Here is a 27,874-nt window from a genome sequence, read left to right as displayed (position 1 = left end):
CAGGGATTCCAAATCTACATACCACAAAGATGCTTGCACACTGTTTATTGTAATACAGTTCATCCAGGCAAGTTAAAAAATCTGCCTTCCTCTCCATGAATAGATTTTTTAAAATGAAAATTGATTCTGCCATAAATGTTAGTGAAAAAGTATACCTTCTGCAAATGGAGTAAAATAGGTCAGACTCAGAAAGATAAACATTGATCATTTTCTCCCTAATAAGATTGGTATCTTATTTTGACAAGTTCAAAATTTTAAATACTGCCAAACCAATTTTGCCAACTAAATTATACATGGATAAAAATTTATGTGTAAATACACAAATAGACACATAGACACATGCATGTGCACACACACACACACACGCACACACACACACACACACACACACACACACACACAACATAAAAGTACATAGAAAATTGTACAAAAAAGGAAAAGGAAAGGAAACAGAAGAGTGTTGCAGTAGAAGTTTGAAACTGTTAACATCATGATGTGCTTGATTTTAAAAATCTTTATGAAACCAATCAGTAAGTAGAATTATTCATAAATACAACTTTTTTGTTATTCTGAAGCTTACCATACTACAAAGGAGCATATATGCTAATTAAACACTAAATCAATATTCTAGACTAAGGCAAATATATTTCATCTATATCTAATCAGTTTGTATTTGTACAATCAGGTTGTGTGTATACATAATAAATTATGGTGGTTTCTCTCTCTTTTTCTCCTGGTTTGGATTCTTTGTTCTTTAGTTTTACCGTTATGGAATTTTTTCTTCAGAAGATGGCCGTAGTGTGGCTAGCTGATCTCTAATTCACAGGATAAAGTGGTACAATATTTCATCTCTCAGAAAGCTGTTACTATAGGCATGTATTACCTTGCACAACTCATGATGATGATTTCATATATAAAACATAAAAATTAAACTTTCCAGTTGCTTAATTTCTTCCCATTTATATCTGCCAATCCTACTCAACTACTAGCCTTATTACATGCAAAATAGTGTCAGAGGAGAAATCATAATACGAGAAGTGAAAATCATAATTTGCTTATAAGAAAATTAGAGACATTTATTTTGCGTGCGTTTTGTGGACAAGTCTTACAAGGCAAGTGGACAGAACTCTGTGAAAACATGTTAGATTCTCACACAACGTAAGCTTGATGTATTTTTAAATCCTTTATTTAAGGAAAGAAGAAAAAAATCTATCAAGTGCTCAATATAGAGGACACTGCAGCAGATCTGCTATAGAATAAACAGATACAAACATAGCAACCTGCAGAGATGCTCAGTGCAGCAGAAGGCATCCTTCTTTCCATTGCAACTGTTGAAGCTGGGCTGGGAGTTTTAGGGAACACATTTATCGCCCTGGTTAACTGCATGGATTGGGCCAAGAACAAGAAGCTCTCTAAGATTGGTTTCCTTCTCTTTGGCTTAGCAACTTCCAGAATTTTTATTGTATGGATATTAATTTTAGACGCATATGCAAAGCTATTCTTTCCGGGGAAGTATTTGTCTAAGAGTCTGACTGAAATCATCTCTTGTATATGGATGACTGTGAATCACATGACTGTCTGGTTTGCCACCAGCCTCAGCATCTTCTATTTCCTAAAAATAGCAAATTTTTCCCACTATATATTTCTCTGGTTAAAGAGGAGAACTGATAAAGTATTTGCCTTTCTCTTGTGGTGTTTATTAATTTCATGGGCAATCTCCTTCTCATTCACTGTGAAAGTGATGAAGAGCAATCCAAAGAATCATGGAAACAGGACCAGTGGGACACATTGGGAAAAGAGAGAATTCACAAGTAACTATGTTTTAATCAATATTGGAGTCATTTCTCTCTTGATCATGACCTTAACTGCATGTTTCTTGTTAATTATTTCACTTTGGAAACACAGCAGGCAGATGCAGTCTAATGTTTCAGGATTCAGAGATCTCAACACTGAAGCTCATGTGAAAGCCATAAAATTTTTAATTTCATTTATCATCCTTTTCATCTTGTACTTTATAGGTGTTGCAGTAGAAATCATCTGCATGTTTATCCCAGAAAACAAACTGCTATTTATTTTTGGTTTGACAACTGCATCCGTCTATCCCTGCTGTCACTCAGTCATTCTAATTCTAACAAACAGCCAGCTGAAGCAAGCCTTTGTAAAGGTACTGGAGGGATTAAAGTTCTCTGAGAACGGAAAAGATCTCAGGGCCACATGAGTCTGGAACAGAAATGGGTAGTCTGGAATAATTGTAAGGAAGTCGTAGAAGGTCTTTTTCATTTGTACAGTGCTCTTACCTTGTTTTTGAGGAGATGTAAACTTTTTTATTTTTATTTTTTATCCTATGTGAATAAGTGTGTGTGTGTGTGTGTGTGTGTGTGTGTGTGTGTTTATGTGTGTGTGTATATATGTCTATGTGTGTTTTAGGAGGTTTAAGAGGGAAGAGGGAATAGAGGTATGTTGGTGTTTTTAACATGGATATTCACAGGCCAAGGAACTTGTTCTCTCCTTTTACCTTAGGGTAGTGTCCTTTGTGGCTGTCACTCTGACAGTCTACACTAGTTGAACTAAGAGCTTTTAGCCAGTTCACTTGTCTAAACCTCCCTTCTCATGGTAGCAGTGTTCTGATTACAGAATCATGCTGTCACATACAGCTTTTTAACAAGGTTCCCATAGACGGAATTCATGTCAAACGGAATGCACAGCTGTCACTCTTACCCACCGATCTCTCTTGCCGGCCCATTCCTATTGACTTTAAACTGTAGTATTAAACTTTACTGAAATCTTCTGCAACCAGTCTGACTATGTCTCTTGAAATCACATGATATGGTGGAATTTTAATGCCATGTGAAAATTTGTTTGTTCAGTTAGTTTCCTACTCTGCCAAATCATTCTCTTACACTTGGCAGAAAAAAACCATCAACTGTAGACTATTTTGTGTAAAGACTAATACAGATAGAATAAGTATCTTAATCAAGATGTCATTGTGATTATCCTAATTTCCCCAGAGCACTGGTTCCCTTTCCCCAGAAAGACTCACAAAGGAACTGAGGCAAACAGTTGTGGTCACTCTTGATATTTACCAGTTGAAACTGAAGAACAGTGTTTCCTTTCTGTTCAGTTTTACTACTTACAGTTACTTTATTTCATCCATTAAATCCCAAAGTGCTTATTAATAGTAGATATTTGATGAAGCAACAATGGTTATAAGAGTGGATGTGGATCTATGACAAAGATCTAGAGAAGCAGACTATTTGTGAAAGATGGATGAAAGCCCTGATGAAAGGATTCTTCATGGTCTTTGACCCCAGGGAGTTTTGAAATCAAGCAGCCACAGATCAAAGAGAGCTGAGAAGAGGTTCTCCTGAAGAAAATATCTAAACACATGGTGCCAGCCAAAGCAGAAAATAGTGGACAATTCAGTCCAGGACCTGAATGAGGTAGACAATGTCCTGTTAAGGGTTGGAACAAATATATAGATATGGTCATTCATATACAAAAACCTACAGGCGTGTTTGAACCCTTGTTTCTCAGTAATCAATTCTTAAATCTTTTTTAGAATGGATTTTTTTATCATCATTCATGATCTCTCAGCAGAGTCTGCAGGGGCTAAGAGACACACTAAGAGTATCTGGAGGGGGGAGTGTCTTCCTGCTCTATCAACCCCTAAAGTCATATATAACAATACAAAATTCCACATTAGTTAAGTTCTTTTTTTTTACATCTTTATTAAATTGGGTATTTCTTATTTACATTTCAAATGTGATTCCCTTTCCTGGTTTCCAGGCCAATATCCCCCTAACCTCTCCCCTTCTATGTGGGTATTCCCGTCTCCAACCTCCCCCCATTACCGCCCTCCCCATAACAATCACTTTCACTGGGGGTCCAGCCTTGGCTGTGCCAAGGGCTTCCCCTTCCACTGGTGCCACTATTAAGCTATTCATTGCTACCTATGATTTCGGAGCCCAAGGTAAGTACATGTATAGTCTGGGTAGTGGCTTAGACCCTGAAAGCTCTGGTTGGTTGGCATTGTTGTTCATATGGGGTATTAAATCACTTCAGGTCTTTAAGTCCTTTTTCTGATTCCTTCAACTGGAGTCCTGTTCTCATTTCAGTGGTTTGCTGCTGGCATTTGCCTATGTATTTGCCATATTCTGGCTGTCTCTCTCAGGAGAGATCTACATCTGTTTCCTGTCAGCCTGCACTTTTTAGCTTCATCCATCTTGCCTAGTTTGGGGTCTGTATATGTATGGGCCGCATGTGGGACAGGCTCTGAATGGCAATTCCTTCAGGCTCTGCTCTAAAATTTGCCTCCCAACTCCCTCCTAAGGATATTATTGTTCCCCTTTTAAAGTAGGATTAAAACATCCACATTTTGATCATGATTTTTGAGTTTCATGTGTTCTGTGCATCTAGGGTAATTCAAACAGTTGGGCTCATATCCACTTATCAATGAGTGCATACCATGTGTGATTGGGTTACCTCATTCAGGATGATATTTTCCAGTTCTATCCATTTGCCTATGAACTTCATAAAGTCATTGTTTTGGATAGTGAAGTAGTATTCCATTGTTTTTATGTACTACATATTTTATCCATTCCTCTTTTGAAGCACAGCTGGGTTCTTTCCAGGTTCTGGCTATTATAAATAAGGCTGCTATGAACATAGTGGATCATGTGTCTTTGTTATGTGTTGGACCATCTATGCCCAAGAGAGGTATAGCTTGGTCCTCAGGTAGTGCAATGTCCAATGTTCTGTGGAACCTCCAGACTGATTTCCAGAATGGTTGTACCAGTCTGCAATCCCACCAAAAATGGAGGAGTGTTCCTCTTTCTCCACATCCTCGCCAGCATCTGCAGTCGCCGGGGTTTTTGAACTTAGTCATTCTGACTGGTGTGAGGTAGAATCTCAGGGTTGTTTTGGTTTGCATTTCCCTTATGACTAAAGGAGTTGAACATGTCTCTAGGTGCTTCTCACCCACTCAACATTCCTCAGTAGCAAATTTGTTTAGCTCTGAACCCCATTTTTAATAGGGTTATTTGTCTCCCTGTAGTCTAACTTCGTGAGTTCTTTGTATATTTTAGATATAAGCCCTCTATCAGTTGTAGGATTGATAAAGATCTTTTCCCAATCTGTTGGTTGCTGTTTTGTCCCTAACAGCAGTGTCCTTTGCCTTACAGAAGCTTTGCAGTTTTATGAGATCCCATTTGTCAATTCTTGATCTAAGAGCATAACCCATTGGTGTTTTTTTCAGGAAATTTTCTCCAGTGCCCATGTGTTTGAGATTCTTCCCCACTTTTTCTTCTATTAGTTTCAGAGTATCTGGTTTGATGTGGAGGTCTTTGATCCTTTTGGACTTAAGCTTTGTACACAGTGATAAGAATGGATTAATCTGCATTCTTCTACATGCTGACCTCCAGTTGAACCAGCACCATTTGCTGAAAATGCTATCTTTTTTGCATTGGATGGTTTTGGCTCCTTTGTCAAAAATCAAGTGACCATAGGTGTGTAGGTTCATTTCTGGGTCTTCAATTCTATTCCACTGGTCTATCTGTCTGTCTCTGTACCAATACCATACAGTTTTTATCACTATTTCTCTGTAATGCTGCTTGAGTTCAGAGATAGTGATTCCCTCCGAAAGTCCTTTTATTTTTGAAGATATGTTTATATATCCTTGGTTTTTGTTATTCCAGATGAATTTGCAAATTGTTCTGTTGAACACTATGAAGAATTGGATTGGAATTTTGATGGGGATTGGATTGAATCTGTAGACCGCTTTTGGTAAAATGGCCATTTTTACTATATTAATCCTGCCAAACCATGAGCATGGATGATCTTTCCATCTTCTGAGATCTTCTGCAATTTCTTTCTTCAGAAACTTGAAGTTCTTATCATACAGAACTTTCACTTGCTTGATTACAGTCACGCCAAGGAATTTTACATTATTTGAGACTATTATGAAGGGTGACGTTTCCCTAATTTTTTTCTCAGCTTGTTTCTCTTTTATGTAGAGGAAGGCTACTGGTTTATTTGAGTTAATTTTATACCCAGCCACTTTGCTGAAGGTGTTTATCAGGTTTAGTAGTTCTCCGGTGGAACTTGTGAGATCACTTAAGTATACAATCATATCGTCTGCAAATAGTGATATTTTGACTTCTTCCTTTCCAATCTGTATCCCTTTGATCTCCTTTTGTTGTCTGATTGTTCTGGCTAGGACTTTGAGAACTATATTGAATAAGTAGGAAGCGAGTGGGCAGCCTTGCCTAGTCCCTGATTTTAGTGGGATTACTTCAAGTTTCTTTCCATTTAGTTTAATGTTAGCTACTGGTTTGCTGTTTATGGGTTTTACTATGTTTAGGTATGGGCCTTGAATTACTAATCTTTCCAGGACTTTTATCATGGAGGGGTATTGAATTTTGGCAAATGCTTTCTCAACATCTAATTAAATGATCATGTGGTTTTTATCTTTCAGTTTGTTTATATAGTGGATTATGTTGATGGTTTTCCATATATTAAACCATCCCTGCATACCTGGGATGAAGCCTACTTGATCATGATGGATAATTGTTTTGATGTGTTTATGGATTCAGTTTGCAAGAATTTTATTGATGATTTTTGCATCGATATTCATAAGACAAATTGGTCTGAAGTTCTCTTTCTTTCTTGGGTCTTTGTGTGGTTTAGGTATAAGTGTAATGTGACTTCCTAGAAGTACTTCCATAGCACTCCATCTGTTTCAAGTTTGTGGAATAGTTTGGAGAGTATTGGTATGAGGTCTTCTATGAAGGACTGATAGAATTCTGCACTGAGCCCATCTGAACCTGGACTCTTTTTGGTTGCGAGACTTTTAATGACTGCTTCTATTTCTTTAGGTGTTATGTGGTTGTTTAAATGGCTTATCTGTTCCTGATTTAATTTTGGTACCGGGTATCTATCTAGGAAATTGTCCATTTCCTACTTTTTTTTTAGTTTTGTTGAATATAAGCTTTTGTAGTAGGATCTGATGATTTTTTTTTAAATTCCTCTGACTCTGTTGTTATGTCTCCCTTTTCATATCTGATTTTGTTAATTTGGGCACACTCTCTGTATCCTCTGGTTAGTCCAGCTAAGGGTTTATCTATCTTGTTGATTTTCTCAAAGAACGAGCTTTTGGTTCTGTTGATTCTTAGTATAGGCCTTTTTGTTTCTAGTTGGTTGATTTCAGCCCTGAGTTTGATTATTTCCTACCTTCTACTCCTCCTGGGTGTGATTGCTTCTTTTTGTTCTAGAGCTCTTATGTGTGCTGTAAAGCTGCTGATATATGCTCTCTCTTGTTTCATTCTGCAGACACTCAGAGCTATGAGTTTTTCTCTTACCACAGCTTTCCTTGTGTCCCATACGTTTGGATATGTTGTGCCTTCATTTTCATTAAATTCTAAGAAGTCTTTAATTTATTTATTTATTTCTTCCTTGACCAGGTTATCATCGAGTAGAGCATTGTTCAAGTTCCATTTATATGTGGGTGTTCTTTCCTTATTGTTATTGAAGACCAGCTTTAGCCAGTGGTGGTCTGATAGGACACATGGGATTATTTCTGTCTTTCTGTCTCTGTTGAGGCCTGTTTTTGATCGATTATATGGTCAACTTTGGAGAAAGTACAATGAGGTGGTGAGAAGAGGGTATATCCTTTTTTTAGGATAGTGTGTTCTATAAATATATGCTAAGTCCGTTTGATTCATGACTTCTCTTAGTCTGTCTATGTCTCTGTTTAATTTTTGTTTCCATGATCTGTCCATTGATGAGAGTGGGGTGTTGAATTCTCCTACTATTATTCTGTGAGGTGTAATGTGTGCTTTGAACTTTAGTAAGGTTTCCTTTATGTATGTAGATGCCCTTGTGTTTGAAACATAGATATTAAGGATTGAGAGTTCATCTTGGTGGATTTTTCCTTTGATGAATATGAAGTGTCCTTCCTTATCTTTTTTGTAGACTTTTAGTTGAAAAATCGATTTTATTCAATATTAGAATGGCTACTCCAGCTTGCTTCTTCCGACCATTTGCTTGGAAAGCTGTTTTCCAGCCTTTTATTCTGAGGTAGTGTCTGTCTTTTTCTCTAAGGTATGTTTCCTGTAATCAGCAAAATGCTTGGTCCTCATTGCATATCCAGTTTGTTAATCTGTGTCCTTTTATTGGGGAATTGAGTTCATTGATGTTGAGAGATATTAAGGAATAGTGATTGTTGTTTCCTGTTATCTTCATGTTTGGAGGTGAGATTATGTTTGTGTGTTTATCTTCTCTTTGTTTTGTTGCAAAACAATTATTTTCTTGGTTTTTCTAGGGTGTAGCTTGCCTCCTTGTATTGGGCTTTACCATTTATTATCCTTTGTAGGGCTGGATTTGTAGAAAGATATTATGTAAATTTGGTATTGTCGTGGAATATCTTCGTTTCTCGATCTATGTTAATTGAGAGTTTTGTTGGATACAGTAATATGGGCTGGCATTTGTGTTTTCTTAGGGTCTGTATGATATCTGTCCAGGATCTTCTGGCTTTCATAGTCTCTGGTGAGAAGTCTGGTGTAATTCTGATAAGTCTGCCTTCATATGTTACTTTATTGTTACCTTTTTCCTTTACTGCTTTTAATATTCTTTTTTTATTTTGTGCATTTAGTGTTTTGACTATTATGTGATGGGAGGAGTTTCTTTTCTGGTCCAATCTATTTGGAATTCTGTAGGCTTCTTGTATGTTTATGGGCATCACTTTCTTTAGGTTAGAGAAGTTTTCCTCTATGATTTTGTTGAAGATATTTACTGGTCCTTTGAGTGGGAGTCTTCACTCTCTTCTATACCTATTATCATTAGGTTTGATCTTCTCATTGTGTCCTATATTTCCTGTATGTTTTGGGCCTGTAGCTTTTTCCATTTTATATTATCTTTGACAGTTGTATCAATGATTTCTATGGAATCTTCTGCTCCTGAGATTCTCTCTTCTTTCTCTTGTATTCTCTTGGTTGCTTGTATCTACAACTCCTTGTCTCTTCCTTTGGTTTTCTGTATCCAGGGTTGTCTCCCTTTGTGCTTTCTTCATTTCTATTTCCATTTTCAATTCCTTCACCTTTTCAATTGTGTTTTCCTGTAATTCTTTCAGGGATATTTGTGTTTCCTCTCTAAGGGCTTGTACTTGTTTGCTTGTGTTTTCCTGAATTTCTCTAAAGGAGTTCTTTATGTCTTTCTTAAAATCCTCCATCATTATGATCAAATGTGATTCAAAATCTAGATCTTGCTATTTTGGTGTGTTTGGATATTCAGTATTTGCTTTGATGGGAGAATTGGGCTCTGATGATGCCATGTAGTCTGGGTTTCTGTTTCTTTGGTTCCTGACCTTGCCTCTCACCCTCAGGTTGTCTCTGGTGTTACTTGTTTGGCTATTTCATACAGTGGCTTGATCTTCCTATAGGCCTGTCTGTCAGAAGTGCTGAAGACCTGTTTTCCTGTTTTCTTTCATCCAGTTATAGGAATAGAGTATTCTGCTCTCAGATGTGTAGTCATTCTTGTCCACTGGCTTTCAGCTGTCCCCGTGGGCAGGAACCAGAAGGGCCTGTCTCTACTTCTACTGGGTCTCTGTGTGCAAGGGGCCCAGATGGCACTAGGTGTTTTCCTCTAGAGTCAGAAATGTGGGCAGAGAGTAGTCCCCTCTGGTTTCCCAGGCATGTCTGCCCCTCTGAAGTTCTAGCTCTCCCTCCAATGGGATTTGGGTGCAGGGAGCTGATTGATCGGGTCCTTTAAGATCTGGGTGCAGTCTGAACCACAGGGCTCCTGCAGCTTGATTGCCCCTATCTTCCTGTGCCCAGAGGCCCTATACAGTTTCCTCTTGGGCCAAGGATGTGGGCAAAGGTTGACCAAAGTGGTGGTCTCTCCTGCCCTGCAGTCTCCAGATTGCCCACACTTCTAGGAGATCTGCTATCTCTCCCACAGTGTATGGGAGCAGGGAGCTGTGGGCCAGGATCAGCGAAGTCCCGGGTGCCAGCTAGAAACTAGAAGTGTCTGGTCCCAGGAGAATTTTGCCTTTGTGTGTCCTGAGTCCACCAGGCATGTCACTTGGAGCAGAAAATTTGGTCTTCCCTCTGATCTCTGGCCTGAAGTCGCTCCTTGGGTCAGGTTAGTTTAGTTCTTAACAGACCAGCTAATAAACCTCAGGCATGATAGTCTAACTCACTATCCATTATGTATGGACTCACATACAAAAAAATAACTTTAAAAAATGTTTTATTGGTAGTGTTTCCATCTATATCATTAATTTGGTTTTTATTGTAAAATAAGGCAGTTTCCATTAGAAGAAGGTTAGAAATGGATTGTTGGAAACCAAAAAAAAAAAAAAAAATTGAAAAGCACTTGATTACAAACACTGGCAATATTTAAGTCTCCATGTTTAGTGTTTCTGTGTAAATTTTAAGATAGAAGCATGATGTGCAGTGACAAATTTGTAGATGGTCGGTGATAGACATACTTAAAAACATTTTCTTTCATTCATGCATAAACTGAATAAATAGGTCTTTATCTCTGTATAGTGAGTACAAGTGCTCTGGGTTTTCTATTTAATGCTTCGTACATTTTGAAATTCGGGGCTGGAGAGATGGCTCAGTGCTTAAGAGCACCGACTGCTCTTCCAGAGGTCTTGAGTTCAATTCCCAGCAACAACATGGTGGCTCATAATCATCTGTAATGGGGTCTGATGTGCCCGTTGAGTGTGTCTGAAGACAATGACAATGCATATATATATATATATATATATATATATATATATATATATATGTATATGTATATATATATAATCTTTTAATTCCTATGCAATAATTCTTATACTTAAAAATTATAACTAAATCAAAGCTGAGATATTTGGGGAGACTTGTGTGGCTCTTAGTGAGTGAAAAAGCATAACAGTGTTTTCAAACATAAGCCATGGTTGTAATGTCTAATACCTCCACAGGTTTGACTACTCGGTTTTTCATATTTGCCTTTGATTCTGTTGGGTTGGCTCTCATTTATTTTGTAGTTACACATTAAACCAGGTTACATTAGAACTTTATGTCTTGACAATGTATCCTCTCATCTTGGCTAATAAAGGAAAGTTGTAAATGCTTCCAGTCTTGGTCTTCTTTAAAATTAAATTTGAAAATTTTCTTACCTATTTCTAAACTTCCCCATGCTGCATCTTGAATGGTTTATGGCCCAAGGTGTTGCGTGTAATTTTATTATCTCATGGTTCCCCTTGCTTGGTCTCCTATTCCAGTGCTGTGGCTCTTTATGACTTAGCTCTGAGATTACACCAACACTGGCTACACATAGGAAACCCACAATAGGTCCACCTAGGCTCTGGGACCAGCAGCCACCATGTTGCTGGCTGTGGCTCTCTCGAGACCATTACCTATTCTTCTGATTGGCCATAACAAGCTATTCAGTGCTGTCCCTCCTGTAAATGCCCAGAACCAATGCTCATGCTCAACTGACTGGCTAACCCTGCAGCTGGTACTACTGACTTCCACTTACCACCCAGGTCTTACTCAGCAACCATGCTAGCTGTCCTCTTGCTGCTTGCCCAGTGCTGCAATAACTTGAGGGTCACCCAGCTTCCTTTAGCTCCATGAAAGGAAAACACTAAAGACTTTCATATTTTAAAACTGGGATAGGTGTGGGGGAGAGGGGAACATGATCTGATATTGGGTGAAGGACTGAAGCCCTGAGGGCCAGCAGAAAGAATGGAACAGGCAACATCGGGAGGAAGGAATTTTGGATGACCCTCAAGAATGTACCAGAGGAAGTAAGAGACTCTCAGGAATCAAAGAGGGTACCCTAGATAAAATGCCCTACAGTGGGGAAATGGAACTTGTTGAGGCAATCTCTAGCAGAAAGACAGGGCATCAAGTGAAGAATGAGGTTGCTATCCGACAGTCAAAACTCTGAACTATAATTCTTCCTGTCTGAAATAAATGCAGGAATGGAAATGGATAAGAGCCTGAGTAAAAAAGCTCCAGCAACAGCCCCAAAAAGGGATCCAGCTCAAGGTGACCACTACTGAGGCTACGGTGTGTCTGCAAAAAGGAAGCTATCATGACTGCCCTCCAAAAGACCCAACAGCAGCTGAAAGAGTCAGATGCAGATATTTGCACCCAAACAATAAACAGAAGCTATTGATTCCTGTGGTTGAATTAGGGAAAAGCTAGAGGAAACTGAGGAGGAAGGCAACCCTGTAGGAGGACCAGCGGTCTCAATTAACCTAGACTCTGGAGACATATTAGAGACAGGACCACCAACCAGGCAGCATACTCCAGCTGAGATGAGGGTCCCAACACAGAAACACCAGAAGACTCCTGGGTCTGGGTTCAGTCAGAGAAGATGCACCTAACCCTAAAGAGACTAGAGACCCCAGGAAGTTTAGAGGTCTAGTGGGGTGGGGACATTCTCTGGGATGCAGGAGTTGTGGGGAGGAGGAATGGGATGTGGGACAGTTGGAGAGTGGACCAGGAGGGGAATCTGGGATGTAAAAATAAATGAATAAATGAATGAATGAATGAATGAATGAATGAATGAATAAATAAATAAATAAATGACAAGATAACTCAAAGGCTGGGCTAGGATTATCCTGCATCACTTCTGGTTTCTACTTGCACCTGGAGCTGACCATGTCCCACAGTTTTCTGTACCCAATCCTGTGGGAAAGAAAACTGAACTCTCAGAAATGCAGACAATCCTGAAAGCTCAGGGGAGACCACCATTTCTACTCACATGCCTGGCCCAAGAGGAACCTGCCTACAGCATTCTGGCACAGGAACTAAGGAGATGTCTCAGACAAGACCCTTACAGTTTATGCCTGCACCCAGAGCTTACCCTGTCCTACAACTCTCTGTATGCAAATCCAGTGAGGGAGAGAGCTGAACTGTCAGAAGTGCAGACAATCCTGAATGCTCATGGGAGACCACCACTTCTACTCATATTCCTGTCCCAAGAGGAACCCACCTAGAGCCCTCTGGAAACAGGAACTAAGGAGCAGTCTGGGACAGGACCCTTCCAGTTTCTGCCAGAGCCAGGAGCTGACAGGGTTGACAGCTCTCTGTACACATATCCCATAGAGGAGAGAGCTGGACTCTCAGAAGTGTGGACAAAACTGACTGCTCAGGGAATACTTCCAATTTTGCTCACATTCCTGGCCAGAGGAAACTGCCTAGAACACTCTGGACACAAGAAACTAGGAGCAGTCAGGGACAGTATCATTCTGGTCTTTGCCTGCTCAAAGAGCTGAAAGCCAGTCTCCAGGTGCTCTAACTGAGGCCAGACGTAAGACCAACATTTGTGCTCTGAGGGACCTGCCTAGAGCTCTCAGGACACAGGCACCCAGGAGAAGTCTGGGACAGGACGCTTCTGATTTTTACATGCACCCAGAACTAACCCTATGACACAGCTCTCTGTGTGCAAATTCTGCTGGGAGAAAGTCAGTCTCCAGGAATGCTGGCACACAGGCTTACAGGAGGGTCAAGCCACTGTCAGAGACAGCAAGATCAGCTAACACCAGAGACAAGCAGATAGTGAGAAGCAAGCACAGGAACCTAGGTAACAGAAAGCAAGACTACTTGGCATCATCAGAGTCCAGCTCTCCCATCAAAGCAAATACTAGATATCCCAACATACTGGAAAAGCAAGCATTGGAATTAAAATCATATCTCATAATGATGATAGAGGACTTCAAGAAGGACATAAATAAGTACCTTAAAGAAATACAGGATAACACAGGTAAATAAGAAATCCATAAAGAGGAAACACAGAAATCGCTTAAAGAATGACAGAAAAACACAAACAAACAGGTGAAGAAATTGAACAAAACCATCCAGGATTTAAAAATGGAAATAGAAACATTAGAGAAATCACAAAGGGCAACAACCCTGGAGATAGAAAACCTAGGAAAGAGATCACACATATCATCAACAGAATACAAGATATAGAAGAGAGAATCTCATCAATGAACAGATCCAGGAAACAGAAACTAAACAGAGACAAAGAGAAACTAACAGAAATTATGAACCAAATGGATTTAACAAATATATATATATATATATATATATATATAGAACATTTAATCCTAAAATAAAAGAATATGCCTTCTCAGAACCTCATGGTACCTTCTCCAAATTTGACCATATAATCAGTCACAAAACAGGCCTCAACAGATACAAGAAGGTTGAAATAATCCCATGAATTCTATCAGATCACCATGGATTAAGACTGGTCTTCAATAACAACAAAAACAACAGAAAGCACACATAAACATGGAAATTGAACAACTGTATGCTCAATGATAATTTGGTCAAGGAAGATATAAAAAAAGAAATTAAAGACTTTTTGGAATTTAATGACAATGAAAGCACAACATACTCAAATTTAAGTAACACAACAAAAGCAATACTAAGAGGAAGACTCATAGCTCTGAGTGGATCCAAAAAGCAACTGGAGGGAGCATATAGTAGCAGCTTGACAGCACACCTAAAAGCTCTAGAACAAAAAGAAGTAAATACACCCAAGAGAAAGAGATGGCAGGAAATAATCAAACTGAGGGAAGAAATCAACCAAGTAAAAACAAAAAGGACTATATAAAGAATCAACAAAACCAGGAGCTGATTCTTTGAGAAAATCAACAAGGTAGATAAACAACTAGCCAGATGAAACAGAAGGCACAGTAAGAGTATCTAAACTAACAAAACCAGAAATAAAAAGGGAGACATAACAGCAGAATCTGAGGAACTTTTTAATAAGTCATCAGATCCTAGTACAAAAGCCCATATTCATCAAAACTGGGAAATCTGGAGGAAAGGGACAATTTTCTAGACAGACACCAGATTTGAAAATTAAATCAAGATCAGAAAAACCATCTAAACAGTGCAATAACTCCTAAAGAAATAGAAACAGTTCTTAAACATCTCCCAACCAAAAGGAAAAAAAGCCCAGGACCAAATAGGTTTAGTGGAAAATTCTATGAGACCTTCATAGAAGACCTAATACCAATAATGTCCACACTAATCCACAAAATATAAATAGAAGGAACACTACCCAATTCCTTATATGAAGCCACAATTACACATACAGCTAAACCACACAAAGACCCCACAAAGAAAGAGAACTTTAGACCAATTTCCCTTATGAAATTGACACAAAATACTCAATAAAATTCTCAAAAACAGAATCCAAGAACACATTAAAATGATCATTCATCATGATCAAGTAGGCATCTTCCCACGGATGCAGGGATGGTCCAATATATGAAAATCCATCAATGTAATCAACTATATAAACCAACCTAAAAAAAACCTGCATGATCATCTCATAAAATGTTGAGAAAATATTTGACAAAATTCAACACCCCTTCATGTTAAAAGTCTTGAAAAGATCAAGAATTCAAGGTCCATACCTACACATAGTAAAAGGAATATCCAGCAAAGCAGTAGCCAACATTGAACTAAATGAAGAGAAACATGAATCAATCCCACTAAAATCAGGAACTAGATATGGCTGCTTGCTTTCTCCCTACTTATTCAATATAGTACTTGAAGTCCTAGCTAGAGGAATTGGACAACAAAAGGAGGTCGAAGGGATACAACCAGTAAGAGAAGTCAAAATATCTCTATTTGCAGATGATTTGATAGTGACCCCAAAAGTTCCACCAGAGAACTATTAAACCTGATAAACAACTTCAGCAAAGTGGCTGAATATAAAATTAACTCAATCAAATCAGTAGCCTTCCTCCACACAAAGATAAACAGTCTGAGAAAGAAATTAGCATGACACCCTTCACAATAGTCACAAATAACATAAAATGCTTGTGTGACTCTAATCCAGCAAGTGAAAGATCCATATGAAAAGAACTTTAAGGCTCTGAAGAAAGAAATTGAAGGAGACCTCAGAAGATGGAAAGATTTCCCATTTTCATGGATTGACAGGATTAATATTGTAAAAATGGCCATCGTCCCAAAAGCAATCTACAGATTCAATGCAGTAGCCAGCAAAATTCCAAGTCAATTCTTCATATTCTTAAAAAGAGAAATTTGTAAATTCATTTGGAATAACAAAAAACCCAGGATAGCAAAAATTATCCTCAACAATAAAAGAACTGGGGAAACCACCATCCCTGACCTCAAGCTGTATTACAGAGCAATAGTGATAATAGAGGCATGGTCTTGGTACAGAGACAGTCACATTGATAAGTGGAATAGAATTAAAGATCCAGAAATGGACCCATACACCTATGAACATTTGATCTTTGACAAAGGAGCTAAAACCATGTAGTGGAATAAAGATAGCATTTTCAACAAATGGTGCTCATTCAACTGGAGATCAGTATGTAGAAGAACACAAATTGATTCATGCTAATCATTCTGTAAGTCCAAGTGGATCAAGGACCTTCATCTAAAACCAGATACATTTAAACAAATGGGACATCATAAAATTGCAAAACCTCTGTAAGGCAAAAGACACTATCATTAGGACAAAATGGAAACCAACAGATTGGGAAAAGATCTTTACCAGTCATACATCTTATATAGGGCTAATACCCAATATATAGAAAGAACTCAAGAAGTTAGATTCCAGAAAATCAAATAACCCTATTAAAAATGGGGTACAGAGCTAAACAAAGAATTCTCATCTGAGGAATATTGAATGGCTTAGAAGTACCTAAAGAAATGTACAACATCCTTAGTCATCAGGGAAATGAAAATCAAAACAAACCTGAGATTCCACCTCACACCAATCACATTGGCTAAAATAAAAACTAAGGTGACAATAGACACTGGTGAGGATGTGGAGAAAGAGGAACACTCCTCCCTTGTGGGTGGGATTACAAGCTGTTATAACCAATCTGGAAATCAGTCTAGAGGTTCTTCAGAAAATTGGACATAGCACTACCTGAGCATCTAGCTATACCAGTCCTGGGCATATACCCAAAAGATATTACAGGCTTGGAGTGTAGTCATCCCAGAGCTTAAATGGAGTTAGCCAAAACTACATACTACACACTAAATATATTTACAATCTTGTGAAGACACTGATTCTTTCTAAGTCAATATGGACATTCTGGGTCACTTATAAACTGCCTTAATCACAGCAATGTATTTTTTCCTTCTTTCCAACTTCTTTATTGGATATTATATGTGTTTGCATTTGAAATATTGGCTCCTTTCCCAGTTTCCCCTCTGGAAACCCCCATCACATCCTCCTCACCATGTTTCTATGATGGCATTTCCCCTCCCACTTACCCACTCCCACCACACCATACTGGCATTCTCCTACACTACAGAATCAAGCTTTCTCTGGACCAAGGGCCTCTCCTTCTATTGATGCTAGACAATGTCATCCTCTGCTACATATGTGGCTGGAGCCATGTGTCCCTAGATGTATACTCTTTGATTGGTTGTTTAGTCCCTGGAGCTATGAATGATTAAAGCAAATTATTTTAAAATTAAACACAATATTTTCACTTCCTAAGCTCTGTGAACATTAGCTTTTTCTAAATTAATCTAATTTTATTTTGTAGCAATTTGTCCAAGAAATTGGTCTTAACATTTGCTCAAGATTATTTTGTATTTCAAATAAAATCTGCAAAAAACTGTTACTTGTCTTTTAAATTCTTATTAAGGCTATCTGACAATAATAAGCATAAAAATTTAACCTAGTACATTGTAGAAATAGGTATTTTAAAAATATGTACCTTTGTCAGTATTCAAGAGTATGACAGAGAATTAATTTTAATAAGTCTTTCTAGAATAGCAATAATATTTATACTAGAGGAAAATGAATAAAAATATAAGTTTAAATTAATTACAAAAAATTCTCACATAAGTACTATTTCACTTATATTGGAATATATTAGGAGTGCACATAATAACTTCGAGGATATGGACACTTGCCTCCAAACCTGGCAACATGAGTTCAATCCCAAGGACCCACAGGGTGGAAGGATACAACCAACTCATGCAAGTAGTCCTTTGACCTCTGAACACACATACTACACAATGTGCACATACACACACTCCCATGTAATAATAAGATAATTACAAATTACATGTTTTAGATATTATTACAGTTGAATCCATTGCTCAGGCCAAAGTTCTAGCTGTTTTCTAACTATGTCCTTCAAACATTTTACTGAGGGTTAATTCAGTGATATGACTGACATTCTAATTTGAAAGACTAAATTTAAAGATAGCAAAATATTCAGAATGTGGCATAGTTATTACTTACTGCTCTTGCATTTACAGTAAAATAGGGCTAAAATACACTTTTTAAATGTGCAGTTTGCTGAGATGAGGAACAGTCAGCTTTTTAGATTGAACTTCCTTGAAGAAACACTGTGATCCATGATGTCACTGAGTGCTATGTGTGGGTCAATGACCCTGATGTGGCCAAGGTTTGGGTTGATGTTGAAGGGTCATGTTGACACCTGACTACATGTGTATATCCATGGTGTTGTGCTGAAACCTAAGTCCATGTTGTTGTCCATGGGCCATGCTGCCCCTGGGGACCATACTGGCCAGCATGAGTGCCACCTGAGGCCAGGGTTATGTCAGTGCCCCTTGGCCATGTTTGGGTCCATGGTGTTATTTTGGCCAGGTTGTGTTGAGGCCCATGGCCTGTCTATCATCAAAGGCAATACAGATATCTGTGATCTGTGCTGCAGCCTGAAACCATGCTGATGTTGTGGGACATGCTGCTTCCAAGGACCATGTTGATCTGGGTAGCCTACACTGCCACTGAGGTCCATGGTGATGTCTGGACCAGTGCAACTGAAGAGGGCCATGTCCCATTGTCTGAGATGATTTTAGCTTCAAGGAGAATTGTACATGGAATAGTACTTACAGCATGTGTCTTTAGCAAATGGGTAAAGAAGTTTTCATAGTTTACATTGATAAAGAATATTAAAATGGGCAGTTTTGCATATTTGCTACCAAAATATCCAGAGGGGAGGGACATGGTTGAAAGACATTTAGAAAGGATCCTTTCTAGGTCTGCGCCAATCCCCTTCAAATCTATGTAATTCCTGGAACTCATATGTGCTCTTTGAGTGTGATAGAGGCTCCCTTTGCCCTCATGAGCTTAAATCAGGGAACAAGGATTACTGAATGGTCAAACTCTACCAAACCAGTCCTGGGCCATTGACTTCTGGGTTTGCTGGCTCACACCAAGAATAGAAAAGATAGTAAAGGATTGAGAAGAACAAAGCAAATTTGTTAGGAAAATGATTGATGGTAAGAGGTTGGCCCAAAAGAAGGATACAACTTTGCTGTCCTGCCCAGTTGCCACGTATGAAACTTAAGGAAGGAACTGGGTGGAGACTAATGCCATCTTTATTAGATGTATCATCCTTTGAGGACATTCTTTGAGAGTCAAATCTGTGAGCATTCCAAATTTCATTTATAAGCATCCTCAGTCAAGTCGGAGAGGTGATTATGTATTGCTTCTCCAGTCAAGAAAGTGGTCAGTTTTTTCAGTCTCTTGCTCAAAATCTTCTACTCATTTAGCAGCCTACTGATCAGCTGTTCTTTCTCTTTCATGCATTAAGGTACTATCTCCTAATTACAATAGACTCTCCCTAACATCACAGAAAGCTATTTCCTTTCTCATTTCCATACTTAAAAAATGAAAAACAATGGTGATTTTTGTATTTTATATTATATATATATGATGTTTTTACTACATAATTCAGCTTATTATATGCAAAGAGTCTCAGAGGGACAAGTAAAATCCATGAAACAGAAACTTCAATTTGCATATTAACAAATTGCAAGAAGACATTCAGCCCACACACATTCTGTAGAGTAGCTGGATCTTACAGAAGCCACAGGAGTGAACATTATGACAATATTTCTCATTTCAACACCACACATTCTTGATGTCCTCTGGAGTCAATATTTAAAGGGAGAAGATAAATATCTACCTCAAGTAGCCACAACTTCCAACAATTCTGCAGCAGGTAACCCACACCAGGTCTAGCCAAAGCTACCTTAGAAATTGGCAGGGATGCTAAGTATGCTGGAAAGCATCCTCCTTTCTGTTGCCACTAGTGAAGCTATGCTGGGTATTTTAGGGAATATATTTATTGTACTTGTAAACTGTACAAACTGGGTCAGGAATAAGAAACTCTCCAAGATTAACTTTATTCTCACTGGCTTGGCAATTTCCAGGGTTTTTACCATATGGATAATAACTTTAGATGCATATACAAAGGTTTTCTTTCTGACTACGCTTATGCCTAGCAATCTACATGAATGCATTAGTTACATATGGGTAATTATTAACCACCTGAGTGTCTGGTTTGCCACAAGCCTCAGCATCTTTTATTTCCTGAAGATAGCAAACTTTTCCCACTACATATTTCTCTGGTTGAAGAGAAGAGCTGATAAAGTTTTTGTCTTTCTAATTGGATACTTAATTATAACATGGCTAGCTTCCTTTCCACTAGCTGTGACAGTGATTAAAAATATTAAAGTGCATCATAACAACACATCTTGGCTGATCCAACTGGAGAAGAGAGAGTTACTTATAAACTATGTTTTTGCCAATATGGGGCCCATTTCCCTCTTTATGGTGGCCGTATTTACTTGTTTCCTGTTAACCATTTCCCTTTGGAGACACAGAAGGAGGATGCAATCCACTGGATCAAAATTCAGAGATCTCAACACAGAAGTTCACGTGAAAGCCATGAAAGTTTTAATTTCATTTATCATCCTCTTTATCTTATATTTTATGGGTGTTCTCATAGAAACATTATGCTTGTTTCTCACAGAAAATATACTTCTCTTTATTTTTGGCTTCACTTTGTCATCCACGTATCCCTGTTGCCATTCCTTTATCCTAATTCTAACAAGCAGGGAGCTGAAGCAAGCCTCCATGAGGGCACTGCAGAGATTAAAATGCTGTGAGACTTAACAGAAAAATGGATGCTCTGGAACCATTCAAAAAGGGAATCCCTGAAGCTTTCTCTATCTCCACTATGCTCTCACGCTGTCTTTTAATTGAATCGTTAAACATATTTGAAACCTTTGTCAACTGATGTGATTGCAGCTAATCCAGTGTAAGACTTTTATAGTGAGAGCAAACATTGGAAATAAGACTCCCTGGCATTATACAATTGAGTTCCTAAAGCATTAACACCATTCACCAAAAAAAAAAAAAAAAACCATAGGGGCAGTAAGCAGGAGTCAGATATGTATGATGAATCTTAACATTTATGACATGGGACTGAGAAGCCAGAGAGATGCACCCTGTGTCTACAGCTTTATTTGTTACATAGTTAATTTTCCTCTCCCACTTAGTTACAGTAGATGCTTGAGAGGTGGCAACAATCATTAGAGTAGGTGATTTGTGGGAAATAGCTGAGGAAACAGGCTGGTTTTGGGGAAAAGAGACTAGAGGACTGAATAAACTGGTCATTCTGTGTATCAAACCCAGTGATTTCAGATAAAGCCAAGTTGTGGAGTAAAGATATCTGAGGAAAGGTTGTGCTGGAATAGATCCAAAGGCCACAGTCTCACTCTGCTTCTGCACAGAGAAAAAGAATAAACCAGGAGCAAATATACACAGTTTAGTATTTTGGCTTAGGGTTTCAACACACACACACACACACACACACACACGCACGCACGCACGCACGCACGCACGCACGCACGCACGCACGCACACGCACACATGCACACGCACACACACATACACGCACACAAACGCACACGCACACAAACGCACATGCACACACACACGTACACATGCACGTATATGCACACACACATACACAGATGCATGCACACACACACATACACTCATGTGTATAGAAATATTCACAGACATATATGTCTATTGCTGTTTTTAGAGAGAATTTTTTCTGTCCAACCTAATTTTCTAAATCAGTGGTTCTCAAATTGGGAATCTCGACTCCTTGGGTGGCTGAACAGTCCTTTCACAGGAGTCACATATCAGATATTTACATTGCAATCTGTAACAATAACAAAATTACAGTTAGGAACTAGTAATAAAATAATTTTATGGTTGGGGTTAGCACATGAGGGAATATAGTAAAGGGTCGCAGCATTAAGAAGATGACCTAGATGATGTAGATACACTAATCTAGGTGAATGTATTATGTTGACAATTTATAAGAGTGCATTGGTTGTATGCTAATGGTCAGTCACTTACATTCCTATACATATAAAGGATGAATTAAATTGCTGTTTAAGTTTCTCCAGCAATATTTTATATTTTAATTATCTTGTTTTATAATATATAGAGAGATAAAGTGAAACAAAAAAATTTTAAATATCTGTTTTGGAGAGAGAGACAGAAATGACTTGGTCAGCTGAGTAGAGAGATTAAGAGGTTCTTGGAGGAGTCGGGGTGGAAAAATGTGACCAAAATATGTTATATTAGGAAATTAATAAAAATTACAAAAGAAATATAATGCCCTAACTAGTTTCAATGAAATTCATCAGATAAGATCATCTGTAATGGCACTCAGCAGCAAAACTCTTTCTACCAAAAAGTAGAAAACTTTACATTAAAACTTACTGATTTCCCAAGTTGCAAATATACTCCTGTATAATGATTACATTTGAGTGTGTATAGTAAGTCCCTGTGAAGATAGATCATGAAATATATATCTGTATTGTGTTCTCTGTATTTATCTTGGCTTGAGATTTAATTGCATCAAATAAACATAAAACAAACATTATGAAACATGATTAATATTATTGCACCCAATATTTTTGAAAAATAACATTGCTAGATGTTGAAAACACAGAACAAAACCAAATATCAGTACAATGATAATATAGTGAAAAATAAAGACTAAACAATAATTTATTAGTGCACAATTGCTGGACTGGGTGATCTGAGTGTAAAGGAGTCTGGAGATAAGCTATTATAGATTAAAACCAAAAGAAGACATAAGAAAGGATAGAAAAAGCAAGGGGGAGAGGTAAAGAAAGTCCAATATTTGGGAGGCATGGTAATGCATTTTATAAACTCAGATATTTTTTAATTTTATTTTCCTTGGAAATTTTATGTATTTACATTTCAAATGTTATGCCCTTTCCCCCTCTCCCATACCACCTCCCTACTCCCCTTGTTTAATGAGAATACTCCCACTCCCACCCATACACTCCCACTCACAAATTCCCACCCACACACTCCCACCTCAAGGCCCTGACATTCCCCTACACTGGGGAAACCAGACTGCACAGGACCAAGGGCTTTTCCTTCTATTAATGCTGGACAATGACATACTCTGCTACTTATTTGGCTGGAGGCCAGGGTTACTCCATGTGTACTCATTAGTTGGTGGATTAGCCCAGGGAGGTCTGGTGAGGTCTGATTGGTTGATATTGTTGTTCTACCTATGGGGCTGCAAATCATCCAGGTCTTTCAGTCTTTTCTCTAACTCCTCCACTGGGCTCCCCATACGCAGTCCAATGGTTACCTGCAACGATCCTCATCTGTACCAGTATGGCTTTGTTAGAGCCTCTCAGGAGACATCCATATCAGGCTCCTGTAAGCAAGCACTTATTGGTATCAACAACACTGATGGGGCTTCATGGCTACCTATGGCACGGATCGCAGGGTGGGACAGTCTCTGGAGGACCTTTACTTCAGTACCTGCTCCACTCTTTGCCCATGTATTTTCTCCCATACATATTTTGTTCTCCCTTCCTAGAAGGAATAAACCATCCAGATTTTGGTCTTCCTTCTTCTTGAGTTTCATATCGTCTATGAATTGTTTCTGGGATATACCGAGAGTTTTGTGCTAATATTCACTTATCAGTGAGTGCATACCATGTGTGTTCTTTTGTTCGTGTGTTATCTCACTTGCGATGATTATTGTTTAGTTCCATCCATTTGCCTAAGAATTTCATGTACTCATTGTTTTTAATAGCTTAGTGGTCCTCCATTGTATAAATGTACCATATTTGCAGCATCCATTCCTCTGTTGAAGGGCATCTGGGTTCTTTTCAGAAGCTGGAAAGAACCCAGATGCCCTTCAACAGAGGAATGGATACAGAAAATGTGGTACATCTACACAATGGAATATTACTCAGCTATCAAAAACAACGAGTTTATGAAATTCGTAGGCAAATGGTTGGAACTGGAAAATATCATCCTGAGTGAGCTAACCCAATCACAGAAAGACATACATGGTATGCACTCATTGATAAGTGGCTATTAACCCAAATGCTTGAATTACCCTAGATCCCTAGAACAAACGAAACTCAAGACGGATGATCAAAATGTGAATGCTTCACTCCTTCTTTAAATGAGGAAAAAGAATACCCTTGGCAGGGAAGGGAGAGGCAAAGATTAAAACAGAGACTGAAGGAACACCCATTCAGAGCCTGCCCCACATGTGGCCCATACATATACAGCCACCCAATTATACAAGATGGATGAAGCAAAGAAGTGCAGGCTGACAGGAACCAGATGTAGATCTCTCCTGAGAGACACAGCCAGAATACAGCAAATACATAGGCGAATGCCAGCAGCAAACCACTGAACTGAGAATGGGACCCCCGTTGAAGGAATCAGAGAAAGGACTAGAAAAGCTTGAAGGGGCTTGAGACATCATATGAACAACAATGCCAACCAACAAGAGCTTCAAGGACTAAGCCACTACCCAAAGACTATACATGGACTGACCCTGGGCTCCAACCTCATAGGTAGCAATGAATAGCCTAGTAAGAGCACCAGTGGAAGGGGAAGCCCTTGGTCCTGCTAAGACTGAAACCCCAGTGAACGTGAATGTTGTGGGGAGGGCAGTAATGGGGGGAGGATGGGGAGGGGAACACCCATATAGAAGGGAAGGGGGAGGGGTTAGTGGGATGTTGGCCGGGAAACCGGGAAAGGGAATAACAATCGAAATGTAAATAAGAAATAGTCAAGTTAATAAAAAAATACAAATAAATAAATAAATAAATAAATAAATAAATAAATAAATAAATAAATAAATAAGGCCGCTATGAACATAGTGGAAATGTGTCCTTATTATATGTTGGAACATCTTTTGGGTATATGCCCAGGACTAGTATAGCTGGGTCCTCAGGTAGTACTATGTCCAGTTTTCTGATGAACCCTCAGACTGATTTCCAGATTGGTTGTATCAGCTTGCCATCCCACCAATAATGGAGGAGTGTTCCTCTTTCTCCACATTCTCACCAGCATCTGTTGTCACCTGAGTTTTTGATCTTAGCCATTCTGACTTTTATGAAGAGGCATCTCAGGGTTATTTTGATTTGCATTTTTTTGATGACTAAAAATGTTGAACATTTCTTTCGGTGCTTCTCAGCTACTTGGTATTTCTCAGTTGATAATTCTTTGCTTAACTGCATAGCCCACTTTTAATAGCATTATTTGATTCTCTGGAACCTAACTTCTTGAGTTCTTTGTATATATTAGATATTAGACTTCTATCACCTGTAGGATTGGCAAAGATCTTTTCCCAATCTGTTGGTTGTCATTTTGTCCTAATGAAAGTGCCCTTTGCCTTACAGAAGATTTAAAATTTTTTTAAAATTTATTTAATACTTAATAATAATTCTTTGGTTTCCGGGCAAACATCCCCCTCCCCTCTCCCCTTCCTTATGGGTGTTCCCCTCCCAACCCTCCCCCCATTGCCACCCTCCCCCCAACAGTCTAGTTCACTGGGGGTTCAGTCTTAGCAGGACCAAGGGCTTCCCCTTCCACTGGTGCTCTTACTAGGATATTCATTGCTACCTATGAGGTCAGAGTCCAGGGTCAGTCCATGTATAGTCTTTAGGTAGTGGCTTAGTCCCTGGAAGCTCTGGTTGCTTGGCATTGTTGTACATATGGGGTCTCGAGCCCCTTCAAGCTCTTCCAGTTCTTTCTCTGATTCCTTCAACAGGGGTTCTATTCTCAGTTCAGTGGTTTGCTGCTGGCATTCGCCTCTGTATTTGCTGTATTCTGGCTGTGTCTCTCAGGAGTGATCTACATCCGGCTCCTGTCGGTCTGCACTTCTTTGCTTCATCCATCTTGTCTAAAAGATTTAAAATTTTATGAGGTCCCATTTGCCTGTTGTTTATCTTAGAGATTAAGCTATTGGTGTTCTATTCAGAAAACTTTCCCCTGTGTCATATGTGTTCCTGTCTTCTATTATTTTCAGTGTATCTCGTTTTATGTGGAAGTCTTTGATCCACTTAGACTTGGGCTTTGTACAAGGAGATAAGAATGGGTCAATCTGCATTGTTCTACATACTGACCTCCAGTTGAACCAGCACCATTTGTTGAAAATGATATCTTTTTTCCATTTGGTAGGTTCAGCTCCTTTGTCAAAGATCAAGTGACCATAGGTGTATGGGTTCATTTTTGGGTCTTCAATTCTATTCCACTGATCTAACTGCCTGTCTCTGTACCAATACCAAACAGTTTTTATCACTATTGCACTGTAATACAGCTTGAGATCAGGGATGGTGATTACCCCAAAAGTTCCTTTGTTGTTGAGAATGGTTTTCACTATCCTCAGATTTGTTATTCTAAATGAATTTGCAAATTACTCTTTCTAAGGTTGTGAAGAATTGAGTTGGAATTTTGATGGTAATTGCATTGAATCTGTAGATTCCTTTTGGCAAAATGGCTATCTTTACTATATCAATCCTTCCAATCCATGAGCACGGGAGGTCTTTCCATCTTCTGAGAGCTTCTTCAATTTCTTTCTTCAGAGACTTGAAGTTCTTGTCATAGAGATCATACACTTGCTTGGTTAGAGTCACACCAAGATATTTCATATTATTTTTGGCTATTGTGAAGAGTGATATTTCCCTAATTTCTTTCTCAGCCTGCTTATCCTTTGAGTAGACAAAGGCTACCATTTTTAAATTAAAATATTTTATGTATCTTTTAGCCAATTGTTAATTTCACAAGTTGATAATTTCAGATTTCTGTGCATATTTTATGAGTTTAATTTTATTTTTTTCTTCAAGAGACATTCACTATCCAGATACAGATACTATTTTAGTTTGTAAGTTTTTACTTTTTCCAAGCATCATGGAAAAATATTGCAAGATTTTACAAATTTTTTTATAAAAAATAAACATATATATATATAATGTCACTATGTAAACATATTGTGGCTAAATCCTCCAAAGTGTTCATAGTTTCCTATTCCTACAACATTGAAAGACCCTCTCATGTAATGACTTTTTTATTTTCTTTTATTCAATATTTTTGTATTTACATTTCAAATGTTATCCCTCTTCCCTGTTTTCCCTTCCTGAAACTCCGTACCCAATCTCCCTCCCCCTTCTTCTATGAGGGTGTTTCCCCATCCAACCATCCAGTCCCATACTGGCATTCCCCTGCACTTGGAAATCAAGTGTTCACAGGATAAAGGGCCTCTCTGCACATTGATGCTCAACAAGACCACCATCTGCTACATATATGGCTAGGGCCATGGGTTGCTCCATGTGTACACTTTGGTTGGTACTGGACACTCTGGAGGGTCTGGAATGTTAATATTGTTTTTCTTCCTATGGGGTTGCAAACCCATTCAGCTCCTTCAGTTCTTTCCCTAACACCTTCACTGGGGACCCCGTTCTCAGTCCAATGATTGACTGACAGCATCCACCTCTGTGTTTTTCAGTCTCTGGCAGAACCTCTCAGAAGAAAGCTATATCAGGCTCCTGTCAGTGTGCCCTTCTTGGCATCCACAATAGAGTCTGGGTTTGATGGCTGCATATGGGATGGGTGCCCCAGTGAGACAGTCTCTGGATTGCCTTTCTTTCCATCTCTGCTACACACATTCTGTCTGTATTTCCTCCCTTGTGTATTGTTTTTCCCATACCAAGAAGGAATGAAGCATCCACAA

At 38.7% G+C, this 27,874-nt stretch overlaps 2 protein-coding genes across 2 annotated transcripts; both read left to right on the top strand.

Moving 5' to 3' along the window:
* The first annotated feature begins 1,288 nt into the window (after positions 1–1,288).
* Tas2r105 (taste receptor, type 2, member 105) lies at positions 1,289–2,218 on the top strand. Its single transcript, NM_023999.1, is given in 1 exon segment — positions 1,289–2,218. A coding segment is annotated over 1 exon segment (930 nt).
* Positions 2,219–20,034: 17,816 nt separating this feature from the next.
* On the top strand, positions 20,035–20,943 carry Tas2r104 (taste receptor, type 2, member 104). The gene has a single exon (NM_001166681.1). The coding sequence runs from the start codon at positions 20,035–20,037 to the stop codon at positions 20,941–20,943; it is 909 nt and encodes a 302-aa protein (NP_001160153.1).
* The last annotated feature ends 6,931 nt before the right edge of the window (positions 20,944–27,874 follow it).

The sequence above is a fragment of the Rattus norvegicus genome, chromosome 4, assembly GCF_036323735.1.
Source record: "Rattus norvegicus strain BN/NHsdMcwi chromosome 4, GRCr8, whole genome shotgun sequence".
Lineage (NCBI taxonomy): Eukaryota > Metazoa > Chordata > Mammalia > Rodentia > Muridae > Rattus > Rattus norvegicus.
This window is presented reverse-complemented; position numbering and strand designations above follow the sequence as displayed.

Excerpts from the sequence above, each read along its gene's own strand:
- Tas2r104 (NM_001166681.1), top strand. The coding sequence starts at position 20,035 with ATGCTAAGTATGCTGGAAAGCATCCTCCTTTCTGTTGCCACTAGTGAA.